The sequence below is a fragment of the Protopterus annectens genome, chromosome 9.part0 (genome assembly GCF_019279795.1).
Source record: "Protopterus annectens isolate FY-2018-M chromosome 9.part0, PAN1.0, whole genome shotgun sequence".
NCBI lineage: Eukaryota > Metazoa > Chordata > Ceratodontiformes > Protopteridae > Protopterus > Protopterus annectens.
This window is the reverse complement of record NC_056743.1, coordinates 984,114,307-984,142,102: the sequence shown is the minus strand read 5'-3', so window position 1 is coordinate 984,142,102 and position 27,796 is coordinate 984,114,307. Positions and strand designations below refer to the sequence as shown.

Below are 27,796 nucleotides of genomic sequence, written 5' to 3'. Positions count from 1 at the left end.
GACCCTACTCTCCAAGGAGGAGCAGGATGTCATTTTGGAGGCCAGAAGGCTGTCTACTAGAAAAGCTTGCTCCGCAAAATGGAAACGGTTTTGTGCCTGGAATGAGAAAAAGGGCCAGAATCCTGGAAAACTGAATTTACCTCAAATATTACAGTATTTAGCTGAGCTGCTAAGCAGTGGACTTTCATTTTCCTCCATCAAAATCCATGCCTCAGCCATTTCTGCAGAATACAACACTGATCCACTTTTATTCTCTCACCTCCTCTTAAGACAGTTCCTCAGAGGGGCTAAGAATATAAAACCCCCAAGGAAACAACCAATACCTGCTTGGGACATCAATTTCATTCTAGAAAAGCTGACCTTGCCTCCTTTTGAGCCAGCTGCCTCAACAGACTTGCAATATTTGTCCTGGAAAACAGCTTTCCTTCTGGCTATCACCTCAGCTCGCAGGGTATTGGAACTACAAGCCCTCATGGCTGTGCAGCCTTTTATCATCTTCCATCAGGACAGAGTCTCCTTACGAACCAACCCGTCCTTTATGCCAAAGGTGGTATCCAGGGTAGCTTTGAATCAGGCTATCCACTTACCTACCTTTTACCCTAATCCTCAAAACAAAGGGGAGAGACTACTACATTCCTTGGACATCCACAGGCAGCTGCGTTATTATTTGGACAGAACAAAGCCTTTCAGAAAAACAGAACAGCTCTTTGTGTCCTATGCTATAGGAGCTCAAGGGAAGCCAATTTCCAAACAGACAATCTCAAAATGGATAGCCCACTGCATACGCTTTTGTTACTCTTTTCATGGTAAAACTGTACCTGCAGGCATCAAATCTCACTCCACAAGGGTCACAGCTACCTCTGCAGCTTTCCTCAAAGGAGTTCCTACCAAAGATATTTTGGAAGCAGCCACTTGGAGTTCTGTGCATACCTTCTCCAAGCACTACCACCTACCATTATACTCCAAAACTAGAGCAGGCTTCGCCATTGCAGTCTTGCAGGGCATCCTGGCTCCTCCTAGTTCCACCTAGTGCCTACCACCCCTTTCTTAGCTTTGGGATTCTACCCATCTGTTATGATTGCAGCTGTATGCACGATGAACATAGTACAGTTTTGTACCTACCATAAATGTAGATGTTCGAGTGCTAATACAGCTGCAGTCCAGGTTTCCCTCCCTCCTTCCTCTCTTGGGACAGGCCTATTGGCTAACACCTCCTCATACAACCTGATTGGGGTATTCATTTATGGTGTATTTGCTTGCAACTACTGTATTTTGATTATATTGCATTGCTTTATTACATAAATTTATGTATTGCCTTCCTTCTGGGGGCACCTGACATCTGGGGCTAGAAAAACTGAAGAAAATGGCGTCGGCTGGTTCCTTTATACCCCTGTCGCACTGACGTTAGGGAAGAAGCGACGACAACCTACGCCGGACCTAGACTTTGGAATTCGGCTGACCGAGGACCCACCTGATGGCAGGAGAACCCATCTGTTATGACTGCAGCTGTATTAGCACTCGAAAATCTACATTTATGGTAGGTACAAAACTGTACTTTCAGGGTTGTGGTGGGCTTGCCTCCACATCGGGGTTGCACGTTTAAAGGAGAAGAGCAATATTTTATGTTCACTCTTCTGCATTTTCAGTGTGTGTGTGTGTGTGTGTGTGTGTGTGTGTGTGTGTGTGTGTGTGTGTGTGTGTGTGTGTGTGTGTATACCATTCCTGTGGTGGTACTCATTTCTGCATATATTATGTCAGTTATGTCGCAGTACTTTGCTCCGTTTCCTCATTTCATTTGGTCCTCCAGGATGCCATTTGTGGAGTCCTTCTAGATGACAAGAAACATTTTGGATTGACCTGAGCATTCCTGCTCTTTTAAGAAGAGGCTGAATGTTTGCCCTAGACAGGGACGTGTGGAAGAATGGGTCAACATTTATTTAGGACTTCTCTGGTTTGATATTCTATGTGGAACCTGAAAACAGCCTGTCTCTGTCAGTTCTTAAAAAGTAGATCACCTTTGTAAGACAGAAGCAAATTTTCTTTTTTTACTAAAAAAGATTCCAGAGGCAGATTTCTTTATCTTTTATGCTGTCCAGCACAGATGTATAACACACAGCATTTGGAGTCTCTTACACTGAGTACACATTCAATTTCCTTGCTGAATTTAGGAATAAGATCTGTAGTTGTCATGTCCCTCCATTATCCATCTCTTATGGTGGCTTAAACACTGGACAGCATCTCTTACCAGACTAAGATGCTAGAGAGTTTTCTTTTCATTGTCTTCCAGATTAATTTTGATGTGACCAGTTGCAGTTAGTTGTGCATAAGACTATATCTTGACCTTTGTCGGGACAGATTTGCATGAACTGCATGGTTTGCTTGAATTTACCTCTGTACATAAGGCATTCTGACAGATGATTCTTCTATGCCTTTTGTAGAAGTCAGCTCCTCTTCTGCTGTGATATTCAGGACATTACTGAATCTCTTCAGCAGCATGGCAAATTCTGTTTTATGGTAGAAGAAGCTTTGTGCTGTCACTAAAAATCAACTGCAACCACAGATTTTTCATAAAAAAAACATCCTGTCTTTGAGGTAAACTGCTGTCAAATTCCAGATCACTCTGTTAGCTACTGATCCACCTACCCATATGGTGAAACATATCACCTTAGCTCTCTGTCCTGGCAGCAGCCTGAATCTAGTTACCTTAGGACATCAAAGTGAGAGGAAAGCTTTTCTACTTTCAAACAAAATGTGAAACCCTTCCTTAGAACAAGCTGACACAAGTTACTGTGAAGTTCAGATGTTCTGTTGAATTTGTAAGGACTCCCAATTCAACCCTCTATTAAAAAAGAAGTTGGTTTACTCCAGTTGCAAGTTTGCTTCCTACTTCATAAGGTAGCCGTTGAGATAGTCACAGAATGGTGTTTAGGGCACATTTTATGCTTGTACTTAGTCCTTAAGAGGACCGGGGCAATTTAAACATATGTGTGCCCTCCTGTACATTCTTACTCATGACTGCTAACCCTAACTCTCTATGTGTCCCTAACCTCAACACTTCACATTACCTTACCAAAACCCCTTTCCCTAACAGTATCAGTATTCAAACAAATTATGCTTGAAGGTGTTATATGGGCTATTTTTTCTTGTAGCTGGGCAATTGCAAAAATTGAACACTTGGTGTAGTTATGATTTTTTGATTTTTGATGCTTTTTTTCAGTTTAAGTGAGTTTTGATGTACAGAAATCGATATAAATGCATCAGTGATTCTGCATGCCAATTTTAGGGAATGTATGCAAACATATATATACTTATGCATATATAGATAGATATATAGACATGTGTGTGTGTGAATATGAATATCAACTTGAGTATCAAAGTCTAACACTTGCTCAAACCCTCTTGTAGCATTTACTGGAGCATTTTTACTGCTACCAGCACTAAACAACTTCAGTACTATTAAGTTAACACCCATCCAGGTATGTCTAAAGGTCAGTTCCCTGTGCTCACTCCTGGTAACCTGGTGAACCGGGGCATCCTAAGGCAGTCATGAGGCCTGCCTCATGTACACAGACAACCATCTCCTCCTACCTCCCAACACTCAGACTTGTGAGAAATGCACCTATATATCCAAGCAAGCAAAGTACTCTCATGCCACGACTGGACTTGCCAGCCAAGGGGAGAAGGTCAACACCTGCACCACACCACATGAAACACACAGTCCTCCAAAACATACAGCACCACAATCCTCACATAGAAACACAAAACACACACCCACCTTTGCGGAGGCTCTCATTAAAAATCTACCCAAACATCAGAGGTCTCCAAGGCAGACAAGCAAGCAACCACCACATTATGGTACAAACCGTGCAACACATGGTTCACATGAACATTGTGCCACCCAAAAAAAGCCCCTAAGGCAACACAGTATACTCAATACATTAGTTATAGATGATTCAATACTAAGGCACACTGATGTCCCACTCACCAGGTTGAACAAGGAGAAAGTTACAGTTAGCTGCCTGTCAGGCGCCAGGATCCGCCACATAACACACACGCTCAGGTCACTCCACAGCAGGTACAAATATGACTCAGTTATTGTTCATGTTGGTGTGAATGACCCGAGACATATTTCTCTGGACTACATAAAAAGAAACATGGAGGAGCTCTCGGACCATGCAGCTCAGGCAGGTATGACCCTAGCCCTAAGTAGTATCCAGCCATCACCCAGAATGATACCACGGTACAAGCAGAAAATAAATGATTGACTTCAACAATTGGCTAAATTTCTGGTGTCATTCTAAGGGGATCTAGTATCTGTCTGCCTGGGATGACATGATCGACAGACCTCAATGCTTCACCAGAGATACCCTGCATCTGTCACCCCTGGGATTCCGGATACTGGCCAAGGTGCTTGCCACCCCTATAGTGCCTTTTTTAGGCAATGTCCTGATCTCAAAAGTACCACCATAACTGCTACAACTAAACAGAATCTGAGAGCTATGCTACTCAATGCTAAAAGTTTGAATCTCAAAATACACTCACTCAAAACCCTCCTTAAATCGAGAACATCGATGTGTGTGCAGTAACTGAAACCTGGTTCAAGGCTCCAGAGAGCACCCCTGCACTACTAGGCTAAAATTCATGCCACACCTTTAGGCCTCAAAACCTGGACCGAAGCACTAAAGGCGGCGGTGTCTCCATATTAATAAAGGATATACACACCTCCAGACTAGTATCTCAACACAACACTTCAGAGATACTCCAGGTACAACTAACACTGGGCAAGACAGCAATGCAGGTGGTTGCCTGCTATAGGTTCCCTACCATGTCCCAAGACTCCTACTCCACATTCCTAAACATCCTGAAAAATACCAAAGTGCAACCCAACTCCCTAATACTGGGGGACTTTAATTACCCTTATTTAAACTGGGAAAATTACTCAAGTACTAACTCACTTGCTCAACGATTCCTGGAATTCATAAATTCCAATGCCCTGGACCAACTTGTTCTTACCCCCACTAGGGATAACAACATCCTCGATCTGGTCATAACTAACATGAGCAACTGCTGCGCTACACCTGAAATTAACTCCTCCCTAGTCAGATCTGACCACAATCTAATCACCATGGATGTCCACACACACACCCCCCCCCCCCACTGTAAAGGAAATCACTGTAAAAAAACTTCTCCAAAGCAAACTTTGGGCTCCTAAAAATGGAGGTGGCAAACTTTACAACACCCATGCAGTTGGAAAAAAGCTGCCCAACTGCTGAATCACACACCATTGTGCCGTACAAACACATTCACAAGTGCATGGATAGAGCCATCCCAGACAGAACCAAGATACTTACCTCCAAAAAAAGGAAGCCAATCTGTTGGTCCCCTACCATAAACAAACTCTACAACAGAAGGAAGAGACTGTTATAGAAAAGGGTAAAGTCTCAAGACTGGAAAAAATCCCTAGCTAGCCTTAGCAAAAAATTGAGATACATCAAATCCTCTAAAGTTAGCTATAAAAACAAAATAGCAGCAAATACTAAAGACAACCACAAGGCATTCTATAGTTATGTCAAGAATCTTCAGGGCAACACTCAGGTCTGCTCTGAGCTACAGCATAATGGCAACACACATTCCAAGCCAGCTGACATTGCCAATATATTGGCTGATAGGTTCAGTGCAAACTTTACCACCCTTTCACCCCCCAAAGGGCCAATCACAATTCCCAAGGAGTGTCAAGTTCCTAATATTACTGCTGCTCAGGTTAAAACCACATTGTCTAAAGCCAACAACACAGCTTCCATGGGACCTGATAATATCCCTGGGTGCATCCTACATGAGCTACAAAATGAACTGGTACCACACCTGAGTGCCCTGTTCAATCACAGCCTCACTTCAGGCTTTGTACCCACTGAATGGCGAATGGCCATGGTCATCCCATTCCACAAAGGGGAAGCGACTACAGACCCCAGAATCTACCACCTCATTAGCCTGACTAGTCTGATATGCAAGGCTGTGGAGCCTATCATCGTGGACCTTATAAATAGGGATATAGGAGGCCTCCAAACTCTGGACCCCACGCAGTTCGGATTTGTGAAGGGTAGATCATGCCTGCTCATTCTGGTAGGCTTCTTTGAGTCCATCACCAGAGCTGTGGACGAGGGCAAGGTGGTACACACAGCATAACTCAGTCTTGCGAAGGCCTTTCATACCATTCCCCACTCAGGAATCATTGATAGACTCACTAATCTAGGTATTAACCCATATGTCATAAGGTGGGTTGCTAAGTGGCTCACAGATAGAACTCACATTGTGAAGGTTGCAGTCTCCAAATCGGACTACTGACCAGCCACAACTGGTGTCCCACAGGGATTTGTCCTGGGTCCCTTCTGTTCGGCATCTACTTCTCAGAAGTTCAAGCCAACATAAAAGGACTCTGGCTGACCAAGTTTCCAGATGATTGCAAACTGGGAGCCATTGTAGAATTCCCAACTGACGTAGATATCCTAAGGTGGAACAAACTGACATCAATGACTGGTGCCTGAACCATGGCCTTAAACTAAATGCCAAAAAATGCATCGTTATTCCCTTTGGGAAAAACTCTTTTCCCATGAGCTACCACATCTACGGTGTTCCACTTAACTCAGAAGGTGTAATAAGAAATCTGGGAACACAGGTTGATAGCAACCTCTCTTTTGACAACCACATAGCCAGTGTGGTTAGAAAATCCTTTTATGTGGCACATCTCATCGCACAGGGTTTCTCATCTAGGAAGAAAGAGGCCATCGTCCCTCAGTAGACCTATTATAGAATACAATGCCCATTTTGGCATGTACCTCACTAGACACCTGCAACAGATGGAAAGGCCACAAAAATACCTCACCAAAAGGATTTTAGGCCTTAAACACATGCCCTATACTGACAGACTCAAAAAAACTCCAGCTATATTCTCTGCTTAACCTACAAAGCCATATCTGACCCAGAGCTGCTAGACATGCTACATCTAAAAAAAACCCAATCCCGCTGTGCCACATGCTCCAGGGACCTCAGTCTTGTTACCACATTAAATAGAACATGCTGGAGGGATAGGTTCCTTACTCAGAGACTGCCCATGCTCTGGAACAGACTCCCCATCCACGTCAAGCAGAGATCCTGTCTGGCACTCTTCAAAAGAAATCTTGACGAGTGTATGGGAAATAGAAAATTCACCTCGGGGATAAACCTCAGCTATCCTGCTAGATCGAGGCAATGGGAACTAACGTCTGTTGACATGATACTAGGGATTCTTATTGGCTAGGCTTACATAGGCCCCAGGGCCATTAGCCTAGTACAGACTTATGAACCTAATATATATATATATATATATATATATATATATATATATATATATATATATATATATATGGGATTACATCAAGGATCACCTCTGAGCTCTTTCTTATTTGCAATGGCGATGGACAGGTTGACAGACGAGATCAGACTATGATGTTTGCAGATGACATTGTGATCTGTAGTGAGAGTAGGGAACAGGTGGAGGAGACCCTGGAGAGGTGGATATGCTCTAGAGAGAAGAGGAATGAAGATCAGCAGGACTGAGACAGAGTATATGTGTGTGAATGAAAGGGAGGATAGAGGAATGATGAGGATGCAGAGAGTCGAGGTGGTGAAGGTGGATGAGTTTAAATACTTGGGATCAACAGTTCAGAGTAATGGTGAGTGTGAAAGAGAGGTGAAGAAGAGAGTACAGGCAGGATGGATTGGTTGGAGAAGAGTGTCAGGAGTGATTTGTGACAGACTAGTACCAGTAAGAGTGAAAGGGAAGAGGGTAGTGAGACCAGCTATGTTATATGGGTTGGAGACAGTGGCATTGACAAAAGGCAGGAGTCAGAGCTGGACATGGCAGAGTTAAAGATGTTAAGATTTGCACTGGGTGTGACGAGGGTGGACAGGGTTAGGAATAAGTATATTAGAGGGTCAGCCCAGGTTGGAAGGTTTGGAGACAAAGCCAGAGAGGCAAGATTACTTTGGTTTAGACATGTGCTGAGGAGGGATGCAGAGTATATTGGGAAAAAGATGCTAAGGATGAAACTGCCAGGCAAGCCCCCCTGCACCCCACACCCCCCGCTACTTAAATATACCAACTCCAAGATCGCGCTACAGTGTAGGAAATGGGAAACCCTTTACTTTGTGTTTTTTTTAATATAATTTTTAAATATATTTGAACATTTAACTGTTCGATCACAAAAGTTCATTCTTTAGAGATTCAAACAGTTAAGCATTTGAATTTATAATATAGGCCCGTATGTGTGTGTGTGTGTGTGTGTGTGTGTGTGTGTGTGTATATATATATATATATATATATATATATATATATATACGTGTGTATATATATATATATATATATATATATATATATATATATATATATATATATATATATATATATATATATATACATATATATATATATATATATATATGGGTCTACTACTAATTCCCGACACGATTCCCGACAGAAAACTCACCGGCCAGATGACCGACAACACACAAACCCGACAACGCAAAACACGAACACCATTACACGAACACCATTACACCGACACGGGCGTAAACAACACGCGACACTACATAGCATACACACTAGCCCTGACCCAAACCCTAACCCTAAGGTCCGACACTATCGCACACTTCACCTACCTGCACCCTAACCCTAACTCACTTAACCCACCCCTAGCCCAAGCTCCGACACTAACGCACACATCACCTACCTGCACCCTAACCCTAACTCACTTAACCCACCCCTAGCCCAAGCTCCGACACTAATGCACACATCACCTACCTGCACCTAACCCTAACTCACTTAACCCACCCCTAGCACAAGCTCCGACACTAACGCACACTTCACCTACCTGCACCCTAACCCTAACTCACTTAACCCGTCCCTAAACTACAGTCCCTCACTAGCACACACTTACCTTACCGAACCATACCTCCGACAGAACACACACTCACCTTTCCCACAGCCTAACCCGACATCCCACAATCTCGAGCACTTACCTGACCGCTCTAACTCCGTCACCATCGCACACTTACCGCGATCGCACATTCCCTTGTCGGTCTTTCTGCTGTCGGCAAATCATCCTGTCGGTACACTTACCTGTCGGTCATCTGGCGTCGGTGAGTTTTCTGTCGGGAAATCGTTTCGGGCATTAGTAGTAGACCCATATATATATATATATATATATATATATATATATATATATATATATATATATATATATATATATATATATATATATATATATACACACACACACACACATATATATATATATATATATATATATATATATATATATATACACACACACACACACACACACACACACACACACACACACACACACACACACACACACAGTGGGTATAAAAAGGTTACACATCCCCTGTTAAAATACCAGGTTTTTGTGATGTATAAAAAATGAGATAACAATAAATCATTTCAAAACTTTTCCCACCTTTAATGTGACCTATAACCTGTACAATTCAATTGAAAAATAAATCTGTTAGGGGAAAAAATATAAAAAATAAAAAATGTACAATAAACTGGTTGCATAAGTGTGCAAACCCTTAAACTAATATAGTTGACTCACCTTTTGATTTAATTACAGCATTCAATTTTCTTGGATAGGAGTCTGTCAGCATGGCACATCTTGACTTGGCAATATTTGCCCGCTCTTCCTTGCAAAAGCGCTCCAAATCTGTCACATTGCAAGGGCATCTCTTGTGCACAGCCCCCTTCAGGTCACCTTACAGATTTTCTATTGGATTTAGGTCTGGGCTCTGGCTGGGCCATTCCAAACCTTTCATTTTCATCTGGTGAATCCATTCTTTTGTTTTTGGATGTATACTTGAGGTCATTGTTGTGTTGAAAGGTGAAATTCCTCTTCATCTTCAGCTTTCTAGCAGATGCCTGAAGGTTTTGGGACAAAAGTGATTGGTATTTGGAACTGCTCATAATTCCCTGCACCTTGACTAAAGCCCCAGTTCCAGCTGAAGAGAAGCAACCCCAAAGCATGATATTACTGCCACTGCCGTTCTTCACCGTGGCGATGGTGTTCTTTTGGTGATGCAAAGTGTTGTTTTTTCGCCAAAAATACCTTTTGGAATTGTGGCCAAAAGGTTCAACCTTGGTCTCATCAGCCCATAACACATTTTCCCACATGCTTTTGGAAGACTTGATGTATTGTTTTGCAAATTTTAGCTGAGCCTGGATGTTTTTCTGTGTAAGAAAAGGCTTCCGTCTTGCAACCCTACCTCATAGTCCAGATATATGGAGAATATAGGAGATTATTGTCACATGTAGTACACAACCAGTACTTGCCAGAAATTCCTACAGCTCCTTCAGTGTTGCTGTAGGTCTCTTGGCAGCCTCTCTGACCAGTTTTTGTCTCGTCTTTTCATCAATTTTGGATGGATGTCCAGTTCTTTGCAACGTCACTGTTATCCCATATTTTCTTTACTTTTTGATGACTGTCTTCACTGTGTTCCATGGTACATCCAATGCTATGGAAATTTTTTTGTACCCTTCTCCTGACTGATAACTTTCAACAATGAGATCCCTTTGATGCTTTGTAATCTCTGTTATGAACCATGGCTTTTGCTGTAGCAGGCAACTTAGTAAATGTCAGGAAAATCCTTTTAGGACAGCTGAACTTTATTTGAGATTAATCCGAGTCTCTTTAATTGATGGCAGGTGTGTACCCAAGAAGACTGAATGCTGTAATTAAATCAAAAGGTGCTTCAATAAAGTATTAGTTTAAGGGTGTGCACACTTATGCAACCAGCTTATTGTGCATTTTTTATTATTTTCCCCCCTAACAGATTTGTTTGTTTTTCAATTGAATTATACAGGTTATAGGTCACATTAAAGGTGGGAAAAGTTTTGAAATGGTTTATTCTGGTCTCATTTTTTATATCACTATAACATGGCATTTTAGCAGGGGTGTGTACACTTTTTATATCCACTATATATATATATATATATATATATATATATACATATATATATATATATATATATATATATATATATATATATATGTGTGTGTGTGTGTATGTACATGCACACACACACACACATATATTTATCTGTGTTATATATAGTGTGCACACCTTGTACTTGTGTTCACAAATTATCATTCTGTAAAGTAAAGGACCTGTAAGTGTTTCCTCATTGTTTTTGATAACTCTTCAGGACATCACCCAGAACTAGCATAATTACAAATTTAAGTCCATTATACTTCCTCCTCTCAGCTCACCTGCTGAACCTGGCATTAGACACGTCATGCGCTCAGCATTGCATCTCTGAAGCCTGACTAGGCTTTTGTTGGCCTCAATCATGTAGGACAGCACTTCTGATTTGATCTAGGGCTTGTCTAATTCTGTCTGGTAAGATCAATTTTTGGGAAGAGTTCCTTGTCCAGATCTCTGCACTGCTGATTAGACGGTCATCTAGCCTCAATGTACTGGCAATGGAAAAATGTTGGCTTTTGTTATTATATGTCTGAAAGCTCCCTTTAATTTTTTGTCAGTGTCACTGCCCATCTACTATTTTTATTTATTTTATTTATTTTACATTTGTTGACCGGGCTAGTCTAACTGGATATATGTCCATTTTCAGTAGAAGCCCGGGGAGAAAAGCTCCACATAAAACAAACAGCACATTAAACATTCAGTTTCAAAACATTAAACTTCAATTAAAGATACTAGTCATTCAAAACATGTGCTACAAGGTAAATAAGCATATGTGATATAAGAAAGTAGAACAAAATAAGACACCCTTTTTTTTTCCCAATCACTGTGGGAAGGAAGTATTCAGAAGGATGAGGGAGATTCCAGAACAAAGTTTTAAGTAAGGAGCAGCAGGAGAGACTAGTTTAAAGAGAACAGAGTTGGGAGAAAATGAGTTGAGGGGTAGAAACTCAGAGCGACAGGGGAGAAGTCCAGTATGTCTAACTTGGGTAGAATACGTCCTACATAGAGGCAGTGGACTTTAAAGTGAAAACTGAGTAGAGGTGGAATAGCAAAGGAAGGAATAGATGATAATAATAACAGGATGAGATAATCTTAGTCTGGGTTAGTACAGGGACATGGCCAGTGGCTAGTTAGATATAGCTTAAGTTTCTTTTTGAAAGGTGTGTTTTTGAAAGGAGGAGAGAGAGGTAAGTTCAGAAGGAAGTAGGTTCCAGCTTTTACCCACTGCATTAGAGAAGAGGGAATCACCTGCTTTATTGTAGGGTTTATGCATAGATACCAGTAGTTTGTTGGCTGAGCGTAGAGTTGTAAGACTGTTATATGGGCTGATAAGATTTGTGAGAATTGGTGTTTTACCTGGATAATAAAGGATTTTATGGGTAATAATTAGTTATTGAAATAAAATCTGATTGTGCAGTTCAAGCCAACCCAGTTGATTCAGATTTTGGCAGTGGTGGGTTCTAAAGGGGGAGCCGGTAGCAAATCTGGCTATACTGTTGTAGGAGATTGCAAGCTTGTTGAGGTTAGTTTTAGATACATTAGTGTATATAGGAGAGGTATAAAAGAGAGTAGAGATAAAGTGGTTGTGGGCAATAGTAGTTCTGGCTGTGGGAGTAAGGAAGGGTTTAATTTTGTAGAGGGAGCCTAGTTTATGGTTAACTGATTTTATTGTGGAGTTGATATGAGTATCATATTTAAGGCTGTGGTCAATAGTAACTCCTAAGAGTTTGGTAGAAGTGTCAGGAGATGTGACTGTGCTGTTTTTGGATTTGATAGAGAAGTAAAATGGGGTGGATTTTTGTGTAGGAGTAAATATTAGTAGTTTAGTCTTTTTTGGGTTGAGGAGGAGACCGCTTTGTAAAAAACATTCTTCTACAAGCTCAAAGACATTTTGGGTAAGGAACTGCAGTTCAGAAGGCCCTGTAGCTGAGGACATTAATGTGGAGTCATCAGCGTATTGTATATTTACAGCTTGAGGGATACTAATAGATCGTTTATAAAGATGGAGAATAGAAGAGGGCATAAAATAGATCCTTGGGGTACACCAAGGGTGACAGGAAGAGGGGCAGATGTTTTCCCAAAGCACTGATTGTGGCCTGTTATCTAAGTAGGACTTGAACCACTGTAGTGCTTGAGTATCTAGTGAGAGGGGCTTGAGAAGATTCAAGAGTAGTTGATGGTTAACCATGTCGAATGCTTTTGAAAGATCAATAAAGATAGCAGAGGACAGGGTGTAGTTGTTATGGTTTTTGTTAATGTGGTCAGAAAATGACAGGAGGGCAGTAGTGGTGCTATGGAAGGGTCAAAAGCCATAGTGAGAGCTGGCTAATAGGCCATTTAGGAGAAGGTGGTCTAGTAACTGACTGTGGATGCATTTTTCCATGATTTTAGCTATGGGCGAGAGTAGGGCAATAAGACGAAAGTTGGAAAGTTCTGTTGAATTGCCACCCTTGTGTAGGGGGATAATGTATGAGACTTTCCAGATAGATGGGATGGTACCTTCTTTAATGGTTCTGTTTATTAGGATAGAGATAGGATAAGCAATAACATTGGCTGCTATTTGAAGATACTTAGCAGGTAAGAGGTCAGCTGAAGGGATAGATGGTTTGAGTTTCTGAAGGAGGGTACAGATGAGGGATGTAGGGCTGGGTTGGAGTTGGAAAGTGGGTGTAGAGGTATAGGAGGATGGGGGTGAAGTAGAGGATACAGGAGGTATGAGTTAGCAAGTGACTGCATAGCTTCAGTAACAAAGTTATTAAAGGAGTCAGCAATATGTTTGGAAGTATCTTGGGTAATTCCGGAAGGGGTAGGTGTCTTAGAGCAGCCTGGATGAAGAAGTCTATTGATTCCTGACCAAAGTTTCTGAGGATTTTGTTGGTTGGCTTGTTGAAGTTGAAAGAAGAAGGTTTTTTTTGTCCAATAGTATAGAAGTTTTAGTAGAGTTTCTGAGCTGTTTAAATTTTAAGCTTCTGTGTGGTCATCCATCAATCTGTGGAGATTGCCATGGCCAAGATCATCTGTCATCTAGCTGTCTGGTTGTTAGTATGGTCGTCCTTCCATTGATGATAGGTAAGGCAGCCTTCCTTCTCTCTGGTGCGTTGTGAGGTCTTCATTCCATCTTGGTTGTAGGTCTGATCAGTCATCCAGTGGTAAAAATTAGTTTGGTTACTCATCTCTGTCTTTCTGTGGGTACTGTTTATCGAGATGATTTCAATAGGTCCAGCTTGCTTATTTCATTTTAATGAAAGTTAGGTTTGGACTTTTACTGGTAATTGCATGGTACTGGTGTTTGAACTTCTCCGTCTTGCATTTACAGTAACATTTAATTGTGTGCAAAAGTTTGTTGAGAAGTTATCTTTAGGATTTTTAACCATGCCCTGTGCATTTGGCACAGTATAAATCTGGGCATGCAGACAAGCAGCAGTTTCTGTTGAACATTTTGAAACAGTAATGGTTGTTGTTTTATTTTTCAGAAGTCTTTAGAATAGAACTGTACCATTTTCACAAAACAAAATATCTGCAGTTTCACTGGCTTTACGTGTCATAAAGGTTTATTCTCAGTTATTTGTCTTCTCACGTGCAGATCACTGAGTGGTTGTTAAGATCTCATGCAGGAGCATCTCTAGTGCTTGGTTGGTATGATTGACATTTCAACTTACTGACTTGACTAGGTATGTCCCCATCCTTCTCCATTTTGTTTACATGCTTGCAGAGTCTGTTTTTGAGAAATAACTGATGTCCTTCAAGAATGCAACTGCAGTCCTGACATATGGGTTGTCCTGCCTCAGGCAGCCCCTCGGTCGGCCGGATTCCAAAGTCTGAGTCCTGCGTCGGCTGATGTCGCCTCCTCCCTGACATCAGAACGGCTGGAGTATAAAGGCATCCGCTGATGCCATCTTCTTCAGTCTTTCTTGCCACGCAGTGCCCGAAGCAGAAGCAGTTTGCAAGTGCGGTCGGTCAGCTCCTGTGTTTTCAAATACCGAAGTCATCTAAAAGCTAAGTACCCCGTTGGGGAACATTTTTTCTTGCCTCAGCCGATGTCAGAAAAAAGTGAAAAGGTTAATAATTGTTTGCCTTGTGGTAAACAAATACCTCATAAGGACTTCCATTCTTACTGCCTCCCTTGCCTGGGCCCAGACCACGACGTCTCAGCCTGTGCTGCCTGTGCTTGCTTTAATAAGCGCACACTCAGGCGCCGGGCAGAATTTGCTGAAGACTTTTTTGGCGAATCTTTTGCTTATATCATGCCGTCGGAACAACCGACAGCACAATCTACCAAAAAACGCAAGGACCGGGACTGACATCCTCGGCCCGCGTCATCCACCGATACCACGCCTAAGCCCTCTGTGAGTGCATCGGTCCCTTCGGAAGCGGTAATTCCACCGCCCCAGGCCGACGACACCGCTTTAATGCGTTCTTCGGTCCCGGAGATTTTAACGGTGCCGGTTGTTGATTTTCCTCCAGAAACCGAAGCTCTGGATTTACCCGACACCATTCCTGTGGACAAGGTTACCCCTGCACGTGGGGCAGCTAGGCCTCCGATATCCATGTCCATCAAGGCCTTTGCACGTGCCAAGGCTGCCAGCCAGGCCAAGGCCCAGCCTAAATCTATCTCTCAGGGCCCCTCTTCTGATAGACAGATCATGACTCTTGCTGCAGATCTAATCTCTCTTATCAGGGGTTCTCAGCTGCACCCAGACAGAGGTTCTCAGCCGCCTGCAGATAAAAGGCCTAGAACTGAGCAGACAGACACCCTCTCTTCAGATGAAGCCTCTGGGGATTCAGAGCACTCAGATACCCAGGAAGAATCCTTCCAGGCCTATGAGGACTCGAATGCTGAGGATTCAATTCCCTCTGCCTCCCCTCCAGAGGACATTTCTTTTGGCGAAGTTCTCCACTCCATGAGAGAACATTTTCAGTGGCAGGGTCAGGAATTTTCTGACTCCAGGAAAAGGATACGTACCTTCCTTAAGCTACCCCAACACAGACCTTTAGCTATCCCTCCAGTGTTGGATGTCCTTGATGATGTATTCTCAGATTCCAGTGCTTCGCCTGATTCACTCCCTCCTGCTCCTATCAAGCCTGACAGATATTACAGGGTCCCTGAAACCCATAAGCATCTCTTTAAGGCCCACTCAGTGGATCTAGAAACTATTTCACAGGGCCCCAAAGGAGTGGCTACTTCCTCAGCCAAAAACCCTCTGCCCGCTGACAGGGAAGCTAGGTCCCTAGAGAGATGGGGCAAAAAAGTTTATACCTCTTCCACCCTTGCCATGAGGTCACTCAACTGCCTTTTTCATATGTTTCAGTACCAGGATTACTTAATGGATGATTTGCAGAAAAAGTTGGCCTCTCCTGAGCCTATAGATAGAAAGGCATTGCAGGATTTGGTTCATAACACTCAGCAGGTTAGCAATCATTTTCTTCAGTGTGGTTATGATGCATTGGAGGCTTCATGTAGGGCAGCCATGACAGGGGCCGTTATACATAGACATGCTTGGTTGAAAGAACAGCCACTGCCAGACCATGTTAAAGTCAAGCTCCTGGATGCACCTCTGGAAAAACAGAAGCTTTTCGGTACTAATGCACAGGATGTATTAAAGTCTATTGAGGAAAAGGCAAAATCAGTACAGACTGTCAAGGATTTCCTCCAGGTTCAGCCTCCCAGATTCAGCAGGAATTGGCCTTCAAAAAATTGGTCCTTTCCAGACTCAGACAAGTTTCAAAGGGGAAAAAACAGGCGTGCTCGAGGTAGAGGGCAATACCGAGGCTCCTACAGGGGCCGCCAATGGCAACCACCAAATCAGAGAAGTGGTGCAGGGAGTTCGCCTGCACCACAGGGACAATCACAATGACTTGACTTTCACTCCGCCGACCAAGGCTCAAAGAGAAGCACCTCTAGGCGGAAAATTATCCTTATTCTCAAAGAACTGGCACATTTTAACCAAGGACAAATGGATTCTGGACATAATAGACAGAGGTTGCAGGTTCCACTTCCATACCTTACCAACGAGACAAGGCATGCCAAACCTGCCACAAAATCAAAGGGCAGAGGCACTCATACAGGTTTCAAAGCTGTTACAAATAAAAGCTATAGAAAAGGTATCTCCTCAGGAACAAGGCCAGGGATTCTATTCAAGACTGTTCCTTGTTCCAAGAAAAGAAAAGCAATGGAGGCCTATACTGGATTTGTCCATTCTAAACACCTTTCTCATTGTGCCAAAATTCAAAATGCTGACATTACAGCAACTCCTTCCCATGCTGGGCAAGGGGTTTTGGCTGGTTACTCTGGACCTCAAGGAGGCATACCTGCATGTCCCAATCAGACACAGTTGCAGAAGATACCTCAGATTTCTTGCAGGAACAGAGCATTATCAATTCTCAGCATTGCCGTTTGGCTTATCTACTGCTCCGAGTATTCACGAAATGTCTGGCATCAGTAGTTGCACATTGCAGACTCCAGGGGATTCAAATATACCCTTACCTGGACGACTGCCTTATACAAGCAGACAGCAAACAAACCTTGATAAAAAACTTGGACTATGTCATTCAGTTGCTACAGGCTTTGGGATACACTGTCAACATTCAAAAATCAAGACTATTGCCATCCCAAAAGATTATTTTTCTAGGAGCAAAACTGGACACACAATCACAAATGGCTTTCCTCACAGAGGAGAAACAACAGCATTTACCAGATTACTTCAAAAGCCTAGCAAAACTTACCCAGCTGACCGCAAGGAAGATCCTGCAGGCCCTGGGTTTCATGGCATCTTGCATTCTTCTGATTCCTCTGGCAAGACTACACATGAGAAAGCTACAATGGTACCTAAAAAGCTTATGATCTCAACACAGCCACAACCTAGAGGACGTAATACCACTCATTCCATGCCTGCAAAGGGAATTTTTGTGGTGGGCTCAAGCAAGCCATTTAAACCAAGGCATGTCTTTCAACAAAGTTCAAGCAAGTCAAACCATTACAACGGACGCCTCAGATCATGGATGGCGGGCACACATGGAGGGCAGATGCATTCAAGGTCAATGGACTCCCACAGAAATGCCTCTGCACATAAATCAAAAAGAGATGTTGGCAGTGATACATGCAATAGAAGCCTTTGGAAAATCTCTTCAACAAGGCCATCTGCTAATAAGGACAGACAACACCACTGTCATGTGGTATATAAACAAACAAGGAGGCACTCACTCGTATCCCCTCTGCAGACTCACAATGGCTCTTTAGGAAAAGTCCCTGAAACTGAACATCCATTTGTAATCCCAGTTTGTTCCTGGAAAGGACAATGTTCTGGCAGACAGGTTGAGCAGAAATTTCATGGATCCACATGAATGGATGCTACATCCACACATTTTCTCACAAATAACAACTGCATGGGGAAGACCGGACATAGATCTCTTTGCTTCTCATCTCAATCACCACCTGGACAGGTTCTGCTCAAGGACACACCACCCTCTAGCCTGGAGAACGGATGCTCTCTCCTTTAGCTGGAATACCCTGAAAATCTATGCATTCCCACCTCTACCATTACTCACCAAGGTGTTACTGAAGATCAAAGCAGAGCAACCAAAAGGAATATTGATAGCTCCAGACTGGCCGAGGCAGCATTGGTATCCCTTGCTACTGAGCATAACTCACACCAAACCGTGGCCCTTGCCCCAATGGCCTCTGCTCCTGACTCAACACAATTACAGGACTGTTCATCAAAACCTGCAAACATTACACCTGACAGCCTGGAGGGTTCCTTGACTTTGATCCATGTCCCCCTCTCCGAAAAGGTTCATGAAATCTTGCTGGAAGCACGCAGACCTTCCACCAGAAAAAACTATTCGGCCAAGTGGAAGAGATTCATCATCTGGAATGCCAAAAAGAGCCAGGATGCATCAGTGATGAGCATACCTCAGATATTAGAATACTTGGCAGAAATGTTTCATAGTGGCCTCTCATATTCTTCCATTAAAATTCACGCTTCAGCAATCTCAGCAAATTACAACTGTGACCCACCTGTGTTTTCGCATCCCTTGCTAAAACAGTTTCTAAGAGGGATAAAGAATATCAAACCTCCCAGAAAACCACCAGTTCCTGCATGGGACCTCAACTACTTCTTGGAAAAATTAACTCTTCCTCCTTTTGAACCAGCAGCATCTTCAGAAATGCAATTTCTCTCCTGGAAAATGGTCTTCCTGTTGGCAGTTACCTCAGCAAGAAGAGTCTCGGAGATACAGGCCCTCATGGCAGTTCCTCCCTTTCTCATTTTTCATCAGGATAGAGTTTCTCTCAGGACCAATCCTTCATTCATGCCAAAAGTGATATCCAGGGTGTCTCTAAATCAAGCAATTCACCTGCCTACTTTCTTTCCCAAGCCTCAAAATAAAGGGGAAAAGCTGCTGCATACTTTAGACATACACAGACAATTACGCTACTACTTGGACAGAACAAAGACCACCAGGAAGTCTGACCAACTATTTGTAGCCTATGCTGCCAGAGTGCAAGGAAAGGCAGTCTCCAAACAAACAATTTCAAAATGGATTGGACACTGCATCAGATTCTGTTATTCGTTCCATGGAAAGGGTGTGCCAGCCAATATCAGGCCACACTCAACCAGAGCTATAGCCACATCCACAGCCTTCCTAAGAGGAGTGGCTACAAAGGACATTCTAGAGGCTGCTACATGGAGCTCCATGCATACATTCACCAAACACTACAACCTGCCTTTATACTCCAGATCCCGAGCAGGCTTTGCTTCTGCAGTCCTGCAGGGTCTTCTAGCTACACCATCCCTTGCTTAGATCCTACCACCCCAGCTTGGCTATGGTATTCAACCCATATGTCAGGACTGCAGTTGCATTCTTGAAGGACATAGTACAGTTTTGTACCTACCATAAATGTAGATGTCCGATAGATATGCAACTGCAGTCAGGTTTTCCCTCCCTCCTACCCCTCTGCTTTTTCCTTGGGTCCATTCCCCCTCTCCTTTTTTGCTGGGGATATCTGTTATGGTGTATCTGTTTATTACTGTTGTGCATGTTTGGAATTTTTTGGTATATCCATTCACAAAATTTAGCCTTCCTTGGAGGGCACCTGGCATCTGGGGCAAGAAACACTGAAGAAGATGGCGTCGGCGGATGCCTTTATACTCCAGCCATTCTGACGTCGGGGAGGAGGCGACATCAGCCGACGCCGGACCCAGACTTTGGAATCCGGCCGACCGAGGGGCTGCCTGAGGCAGGACAACCCATATGTCAGGACTGTAGTTGCATATCTATCGGACATCTACATTTATGGTAGGTACAAGACTGCACTTTCCTTTCAAAAACTGTTTAGTTTGCAACATTGAAGTCTAATTTTCCTTAACTTGGACTTTAGATGTTTGTTTTCTTCATTGTCAGCACACTTAATCCTATTGTCACTGTGACCATTTTTAGTTTCACTCTTTCAGCAGCCATCTTGTGATGTCTCTGCTACTTGAGGATAAAGCCTGAGTTCACCTCACTTGCCATATCAGTTCTCTGCCAAATAATATCACTCTTTCTTGGCCACACATGTAGCTCTAACATTTCCATTTTATCTTGAAATGTAACTTGTTCTTCTTTCGGCTTTTCCTGGTTAGGGGCCGCCACAGCGGAACTCCGGTCCAATAATGATTGGCAGTAGATTTTTACGGTGCCGAGGTGCCAGTCTGATGCCCAACCTTCAATGAAGACATGCCCATTCAAGCATGCCTTTTGAATGCCACTCAACCATGAGGAGGACATGCAGACTTCCACACAGAAGGTGCTTCAGCCGAGAATCAAATGGGAGAACCTCTTGCTGTGAGGTGACAATGCTACCACTGCACCACTGCGGCTTGACTGAGAGCTTCATTATTTCTTTGGGCAATAACCAGTCACTGATACTGTTTTAAACAGAACATTTCATTTGGCTATGGTGTATCTGAATGCTTGTTCATATTTATTCACATTTCTAATCCCATACCTACTTCCCTCTTCAGCCTGTTTACATCCATGACTCTGTAATATTTAGATTATGCACCTCTGAAGACTGAACAGCTTACAGTTCACAGGCATTATCACTTACAGACATGATGTTTGAATAATTTCATGCACTTCAAATGTTTGTGTTTTCTTTTGTATAATGTTAATCATGCTGCTATTTATACATCATATCAGCATGACCTTTCTTATGGAACATCATTCAAAACTTTTCTATGCGCTGTTAGTTACTACCATAATGTGGATCTTTGCCACAACAAAAACATGGTGGCTTTGAGTATGTTTATTAAGTACCATGGTAATAGTGTACTTCTCCAGTTCTTGTTGCAGTTGTTGGAGATCTCTTGCAGTAGTCCATGAACCTTGTGATTTGTAATGCTTGCGTATATCAAACATCATTGTGCCTTTCGCAGGCCCTCTGTCATGAACCTGGGAATGTACTACCAGTCTGTGTATCTTGAAGTATTCTGGTGCATACTGAGATGTGATTTCCTCTTTTCATTGATCTCTTTCATAAAATCAAAACTGCTTTACTGGTATGGATGGCTTTGGATTCAAAAGATCCTGTAAAGCTTGTATTATATCTTGGAACAGTCTTGAATTTACTGTCACCAGATTGGAACCACACCACAGGACTCGCATTAAAAAAGGTTGAGGATTTGTTTTGTAACTTAAGCTTTGGGAGTGTCACAGTACAACTCTATTCTTTCCATGTATGTTGGCCGGCCTTCCATGCTGGGAACAAAAGTGCATAGACAACCAACAGACTGCCTGCCATTTTATGACCAAGTTGTATCCCACACCCAAGAACTCACAAACTTTTCCAGACTATACAAGTTTCTTTTATTAGTTATTTATTTTTTTTTTAACTTTGATGAACAATTAAGTGAAGTAGTCCAAAGACTGTTTTAGCCATGACCACAAACAACTTTTCAAAGTAACATTTACAATGAGATTACCTTCTGAATTACATTTCATGCCAACACTTACATTCAGGTTACTTTATAACCATACATTTCAGTGACTACTGTGGTTGTACTTTTTGCACGGATGTTATTTACACAAATCACGGCATTCTGTACAAGGATACTAGCACTGTTATTTGCATACTTATTAGAGCATAGCTGTCTGTGTATCATTATGGCTGGACATTGCTGAACATGGTGTGATTTTTAGTAGGATAGCTTAGGCGCCATTTCCCTAGATGTAACCTTCTTCCCTATAACAATTGCATTAATATTTGCTTCTGAAGAGAGCTTTTAAAAGAGAATTAGTTTGTAAGCTGTTTGTATTTTGTCTGATATCATATTATATGCAACTGGGGCATTTTTTTCAGCAAAAATTACAATTTTTCTATTTACAGATATCTTATGCTCACTGTAATTGCTTAAATGACAATTAGAATAACTTGATTGCCAGTTTGTTTAGTAAAATTACTCCTGAAATGTATGCATGCTTCTTATCATTTGCCAATTATGTTTTAGTTATTTTTTTTGCCTCTTTGCTTGCTGACCATCACTCTACTGCAGCAGCTGCTGTCACCCATTCATTCCCCTTCTATGAGAAGTGTGCATGGCTGTAGCATGACCGTTATCTAGGCACCCATTATTTTTTTTATTATTTTTTCCATCCCCTGTGCATGGCCACAAACTGCCAAGGATTGGGAGTGCTATGGGGTGATGCTAGGGCTTGTCAGGTGAGTTCTGTATAGCCCTTCTTTCCATGAATGAAGATGCCCCCCCCCCACCCTGGTTTCCATTTGAGATTAGCATGCTTCACCTCTTTATTCTTGTCCCACCCCAGCCAGCTTATTCAGCACCTGGACCTGACAATTTTGAGTCATGTGAGCCGTACTCAGGACTGCTTTCTTCTATGTGATGGAGACAGCATATCCCTTGCTAAATATTTTATTAATATGAAAAGAAATTAGAAGCTTTAATACTTCTTTCTTTAAGTGTATGCTTTAACATATATATATATATCTATATATATATCTATATATATATATATATATATATATATATATATACACACACACATGTATATATATATATATATATATATATATATATATATATATATATATATATAAGTTCCCATTCACATTGCTGAAAGTACAGTTCTCCTAACCACATTTTGCCATGACCATAAGTCAGAATTTACACTTCTCCGAAACGGCACTTTGTGATCGTACTACAGTATGTATGAACAAATATACTGTTGTCACTGTAGTGCGATCTCGGAGTAAGTATATATAATTAGCAGGGGGGGTGGGGGGAACAGCCCCCTCCCCACATGGGGGGGTGCAGGGGGGCTTGCCCCCTGCAAAAATTAGAGAAAATTAGTTAATGTGGTTTAACTCTTTTCTGTTTCGGTAAAGTGCCATTTCAGAGAAGTGTAAATTCGGAGTTATGGTCTTGGCAAAATGTGGTTCGGAGAACTGTACTTTCGGCAATGTGAATGTGATCTGTATATATAGTGCTACATATAGTCTCCTTCTAATTGGCCACTTGCCAACCATCATCCTCCCTGTGATCAATTGTCTCATTCATTCTCTGTCCCCGGGTCTTCACGTGATTGCAGTAGACCATCATTTAGGCAGCTGTCAGGGCTTTTCTGGTGTTGGCCTAAGGTGATTTGTCCACTCACATGAGGGTCTGGTGTGCCTTCCCCTCTTTCAGGTTGTGCAGGTTATTTCAGTTTAGCAGAACCAAGTGAACATTCCAGGCCCATTTGCTTTGAGCTGTATTCCCACTTCTCCACTGGCGTTGATGCTGTAGCAGGAAGGGCTGCCTTACTCCCTCCAAGATGGCTGAGCTATCTTCTGTCAGGAATGGGGAGGCACACATAGATGTAATCATCCCTGTTGAAGGCCAGGGGGGAGGGCTGTAGTGTCCTACAGCAGGGAGTGGGACTGCTTGCTAGGAACGCTGTCATTAAATGGGAGACTGCCTTGAGCGATCACTCCATTGCATTTCCACCTGAAGGTAGCTTACCCAATTCTGCACAGGGGAGTGGGGCATAAAAATAGAAAATAAATCTCAAACCACCTCTTAAGGCTGCCTGCATAATGTCTCATCTCAGCCTAGCACTGGTAATGAGGAATGAAGGAGGCAGTTGACAAACAGAGGGATGGCTATTCAGCAGACAGGGGAAAAAATTGCAAACACAAAATAATAATTTTAAGATGTTTTGAGAAAATATTGTATCAGATGTTCTTGTGGATTAAAAAGAAGTGAACTAGTTAATGTTTGGTCAACAAAGTTTTGCTTAGGTGAGTTCTTTGACCATATAATGTTTCAGAGATTAAAAACATTTTATAAACTGTTTGACTTGTACAACAGTAGCTTATTAGATGCTTTGTCTTTTCTGTATTTTTCAGTTGAAGAAGGGTGGTAAAGAACCAAATCCCATGGTTCAGATATCTGTTAAGGATGTCACTCGAGAAAGTAAGGTATGGTTTAATTCTGTACTATTCTATTATTTAATGAAGTTATTGTAAAGCAACCGTAAAAGTAAAAAAGGAGGCGAGAGACTGTTGTGAACTGCCTGTATGGGGTCATAAGTAAAAAGTGATTAGAACATTTTACATTTAAAAAATTAGGCTGTGTTAGGTAGGCCTGATGGCATAGATGGATATCTGACTGTAGTACTGCAAAGCTGTATTTTAGGGTAGTATCTGCAACACTTTGATTCATTCTGAGGCTGTTTTTTTTCTGAAACAAGCTTGTATGAACTAGGCAAAGAAGTGTCACTTATCAGTCAGAGATGTCTGTCTTGTGAGATCACTGCAGGCATTTAAGGTGGCAGTACAGTACAGTCTGGGCATTAGGGGAAAAAGTGGTAATGAAAATTTAAAAAAATGCTCTGTCATTGGTTTAGTGATGTCTGTTCTTCAGATATGAAATACTGGGTCTATATTAGATCACCGAACGCTTAAAACAGTGAATGGTGATTAATCAACCCTATGTAAGTGAACACTTACAATGTCGAACTGTCAGAACAGCGATTTTTTTCGCTGTTCCAACAAAAAAATAAATAAAAAACAAAACACTTTAAACATTACCTTAAGTGGGGGGCTACACCCCCACACCCCCCTACTTAAATATACCAACTCCGAGACCACACTACAGTGCCAAAAATGGCAAAGTAACAAAGCGGCCATTCAATTTCTTTCCCAGGGAAAGAATTTGCTTAAAAGCCGCTTCGATATTTTGCCGTTTCAGTCTTTTAAGTTCAACCAAGACGCATTTGAAAGAATGCGTCTTCGGTCTTCTAATAAGAACCCGAAATACTGTTTGCTATGCAAATCATTAATGTAATTTGGGTTGTATTGCAGATGGTCAAAACCTTGTAGTGCTGACGCTTTTATCACATGTGTGAGTTTTAGAAATAGTAGCAAGTGAGACTGAGAAAAAATAGGTCATCCATTTCAGTAGTATAGAGGGATAAATATCTGACTATGGCCCAGCTGATCCTGGATGGATTAGCTGCTTGAATGACTGACAGAGCAGCAGGTAGGGATGGGTGTTGCCTCCCTGGGTGGGGCAGATCTGTGGGTGTCTCCTGTGTCAGTTTCTGCTCGGGGCTAGAGACAGTGCATTGGAAGGCATGTCCGTAAGAGGTGAAAAGGGTGGAGACATGACTGAGCTGCCATGGAGGCAGGGTGATAAGCTGCAAGCCTCCATTACATGCCCACCCTTTAGACAAACCACAGGAGCTGTAGAAGGGGGGATATAAGCAAAGGGGCCCCAGCAAAAATTGTGGGCATTGGACCAGGAGTGATTGGAGTGAGGCAGACTGAGCAAGGACATGGGGCACTGGGACAGCTGCTGGAGTGAAAGAAAGGGAGAAAAAGATAGCAAAAAAAAATGTCAAATGGAAATTGCTTTAGGATGAGAACAAACAGTGGGTATCTAATTCACCTGCTTCCTGTACTGTCTTTCAGATATCTGTACATAAGAATGAACACACCTAAGGCTGTTTGAGTGAAAAAATGCTTTCATGCATTGAATAAGCAGCTCATGCCAATGCAAAACTAAATTAAATTAGTTTTAGCAAACTTTAAAATGTATTTAATAGTAAGGGATAATATAGTTTATGTCCCTTCATTTTTGCTTAGTCTGACAGTTCTTCACAGAGATTTAAGACTATTTGCTTTTAGCTCTAGACCCTGCAGTAGTCCTGGGTAAGAGTCCCACAGCCTCCATTTGCCTACTGTGTGACTCTGAGCAAGACATTTAACCAGATATGGCTCCTGGGTCACCCCTGAAAAGGGACTATGTAGCCAGTGGACTTACCCATTTAACAAATTATTACATACTTACGTATTATCACAACCAGATTTTCGCACTGCCATAATTAGGCATGTGTGTTTTGAAACAAGTTGCTTAACATAATAAGGGGTCTGTGAAGAAATAAGCATTACTCTGTTGCAGTGGGTATGAACCAGGAAGAGGACTAAGTGTGAAACTTTTGTGTGACACACCTCATACCTCCTGAAACCAGTGGCGCATCGCCTTGCAAGAGCTGCATTTCTCACCACGATGTCAGCAAAAGGAAAGCGAGTCATGCAATACACCCTGTCACCCTTGCAAAAGTTACATCTCGCAAGGAGAAGGAGTGCTTCCTTTATGTATGAAGATTTTCACTCCAGATGGTAAGAAAGTGCCCCCGTTTGGGAAGCACTGCCCATTCTTTAGAAATGATGAAAGCTAAAGTGAAAATTACTTCCTGATTAACCCTAGTAAGGACAGCACTGAAAAACATCCTACTACCTGAATGCGCTTCTTTTTGTCGTTTGTGGCATGTAGCACTGTCTTCATTTGTACCTGAACATATGGTTAAAAATAAAAAATGAGGCAGAAGCATAATCCCTGTGTATGTGCGCTCCTTCCATGAAGGATTCCTTCCACACATTGAAAAAAAAAATCTGTTGGTCAGTAAGCTAGTGGGCATAACAATTCAAGTGTGCATGTGTAATGCATGCCAAGACAGGAAGAGTGTTTTCTCAATTGTTTGTCTTCCTGAAGTGAAACCAAACTTATTCCTTAGCAAAAAAGACTCAAAATACCACCTCCCAGCATTTCATGGGCTTGTTTCTATTGAAGTATGCAAAATTCGCAACTGCGAAAATCTGGTTGCAATAATACGCAAGTACCTTATTATTATTATCCTGAAAATGCTTCGTATAAAAGTCTGTTTAACAGTCCCAGAAATGTCTTCAGACAGCAACTTAAGTATGCTAGTCAATCTTCCACTTCAAACTGCTGATCTCAAAGAAGTGCCAAGCATAAAAGGAAATCCTCTTATTTTTTTAACAGAGAGATTGCCAGCTTGGATTGCAAGCTCCATAGCAACAGCAGAAGGGCAGGCAGTCATATCCATTTGTATATTAATTTAACCTTTAATTATGTGGCTTTTTCTTCTTGTGACATAAGTAGTCATTAAATAAAAACATCATAACTGACTGCCGATTTTAGCCTCCTCTTAAGCTTGTTTACCAGAGTGTTCTGTGACAGATTTGTAGGTCTTTTGGGAAATAGAAAGCAGACACATTAAAGGTGATTGAATTACCCAGCATGCTCACTTGTTGGCAACAGAGCAGCAGGAAGACTTTGACCTTCAGGTTTCAAGGAGAGATTAATGCAGGCAGCTTCTTAAGGAATACTCTTCTAGTAAGAGAGAATCCATCAAGAGTAAAGGCAGACTGAGCAAGGATATGGGGCCCTGGGACAGCCAGAGCAGGGATCCTGAAGAT

General features: G+C 42.1%; 1 protein-coding gene across 1 annotated transcript in view; it reads left to right on the top strand.

Moving 5' to 3' along the window:
• The window catches only part of ESYT1 (extended synaptotagmin 1), an 869,597-nt gene that overhangs the window by 465,848 nt on the left and 375,953 nt on the right, over positions 1-27,796 (top strand). The window contains exon 14 of the mRNA XM_044083745.1: positions 24,419-24,490. Coding sequence (XP_043939680.1) covers positions 24,419-24,490 — 72 coding nt within the window. The remainder of the gene's footprint in view (positions 1-24,418; positions 24,491-27,796) is intronic.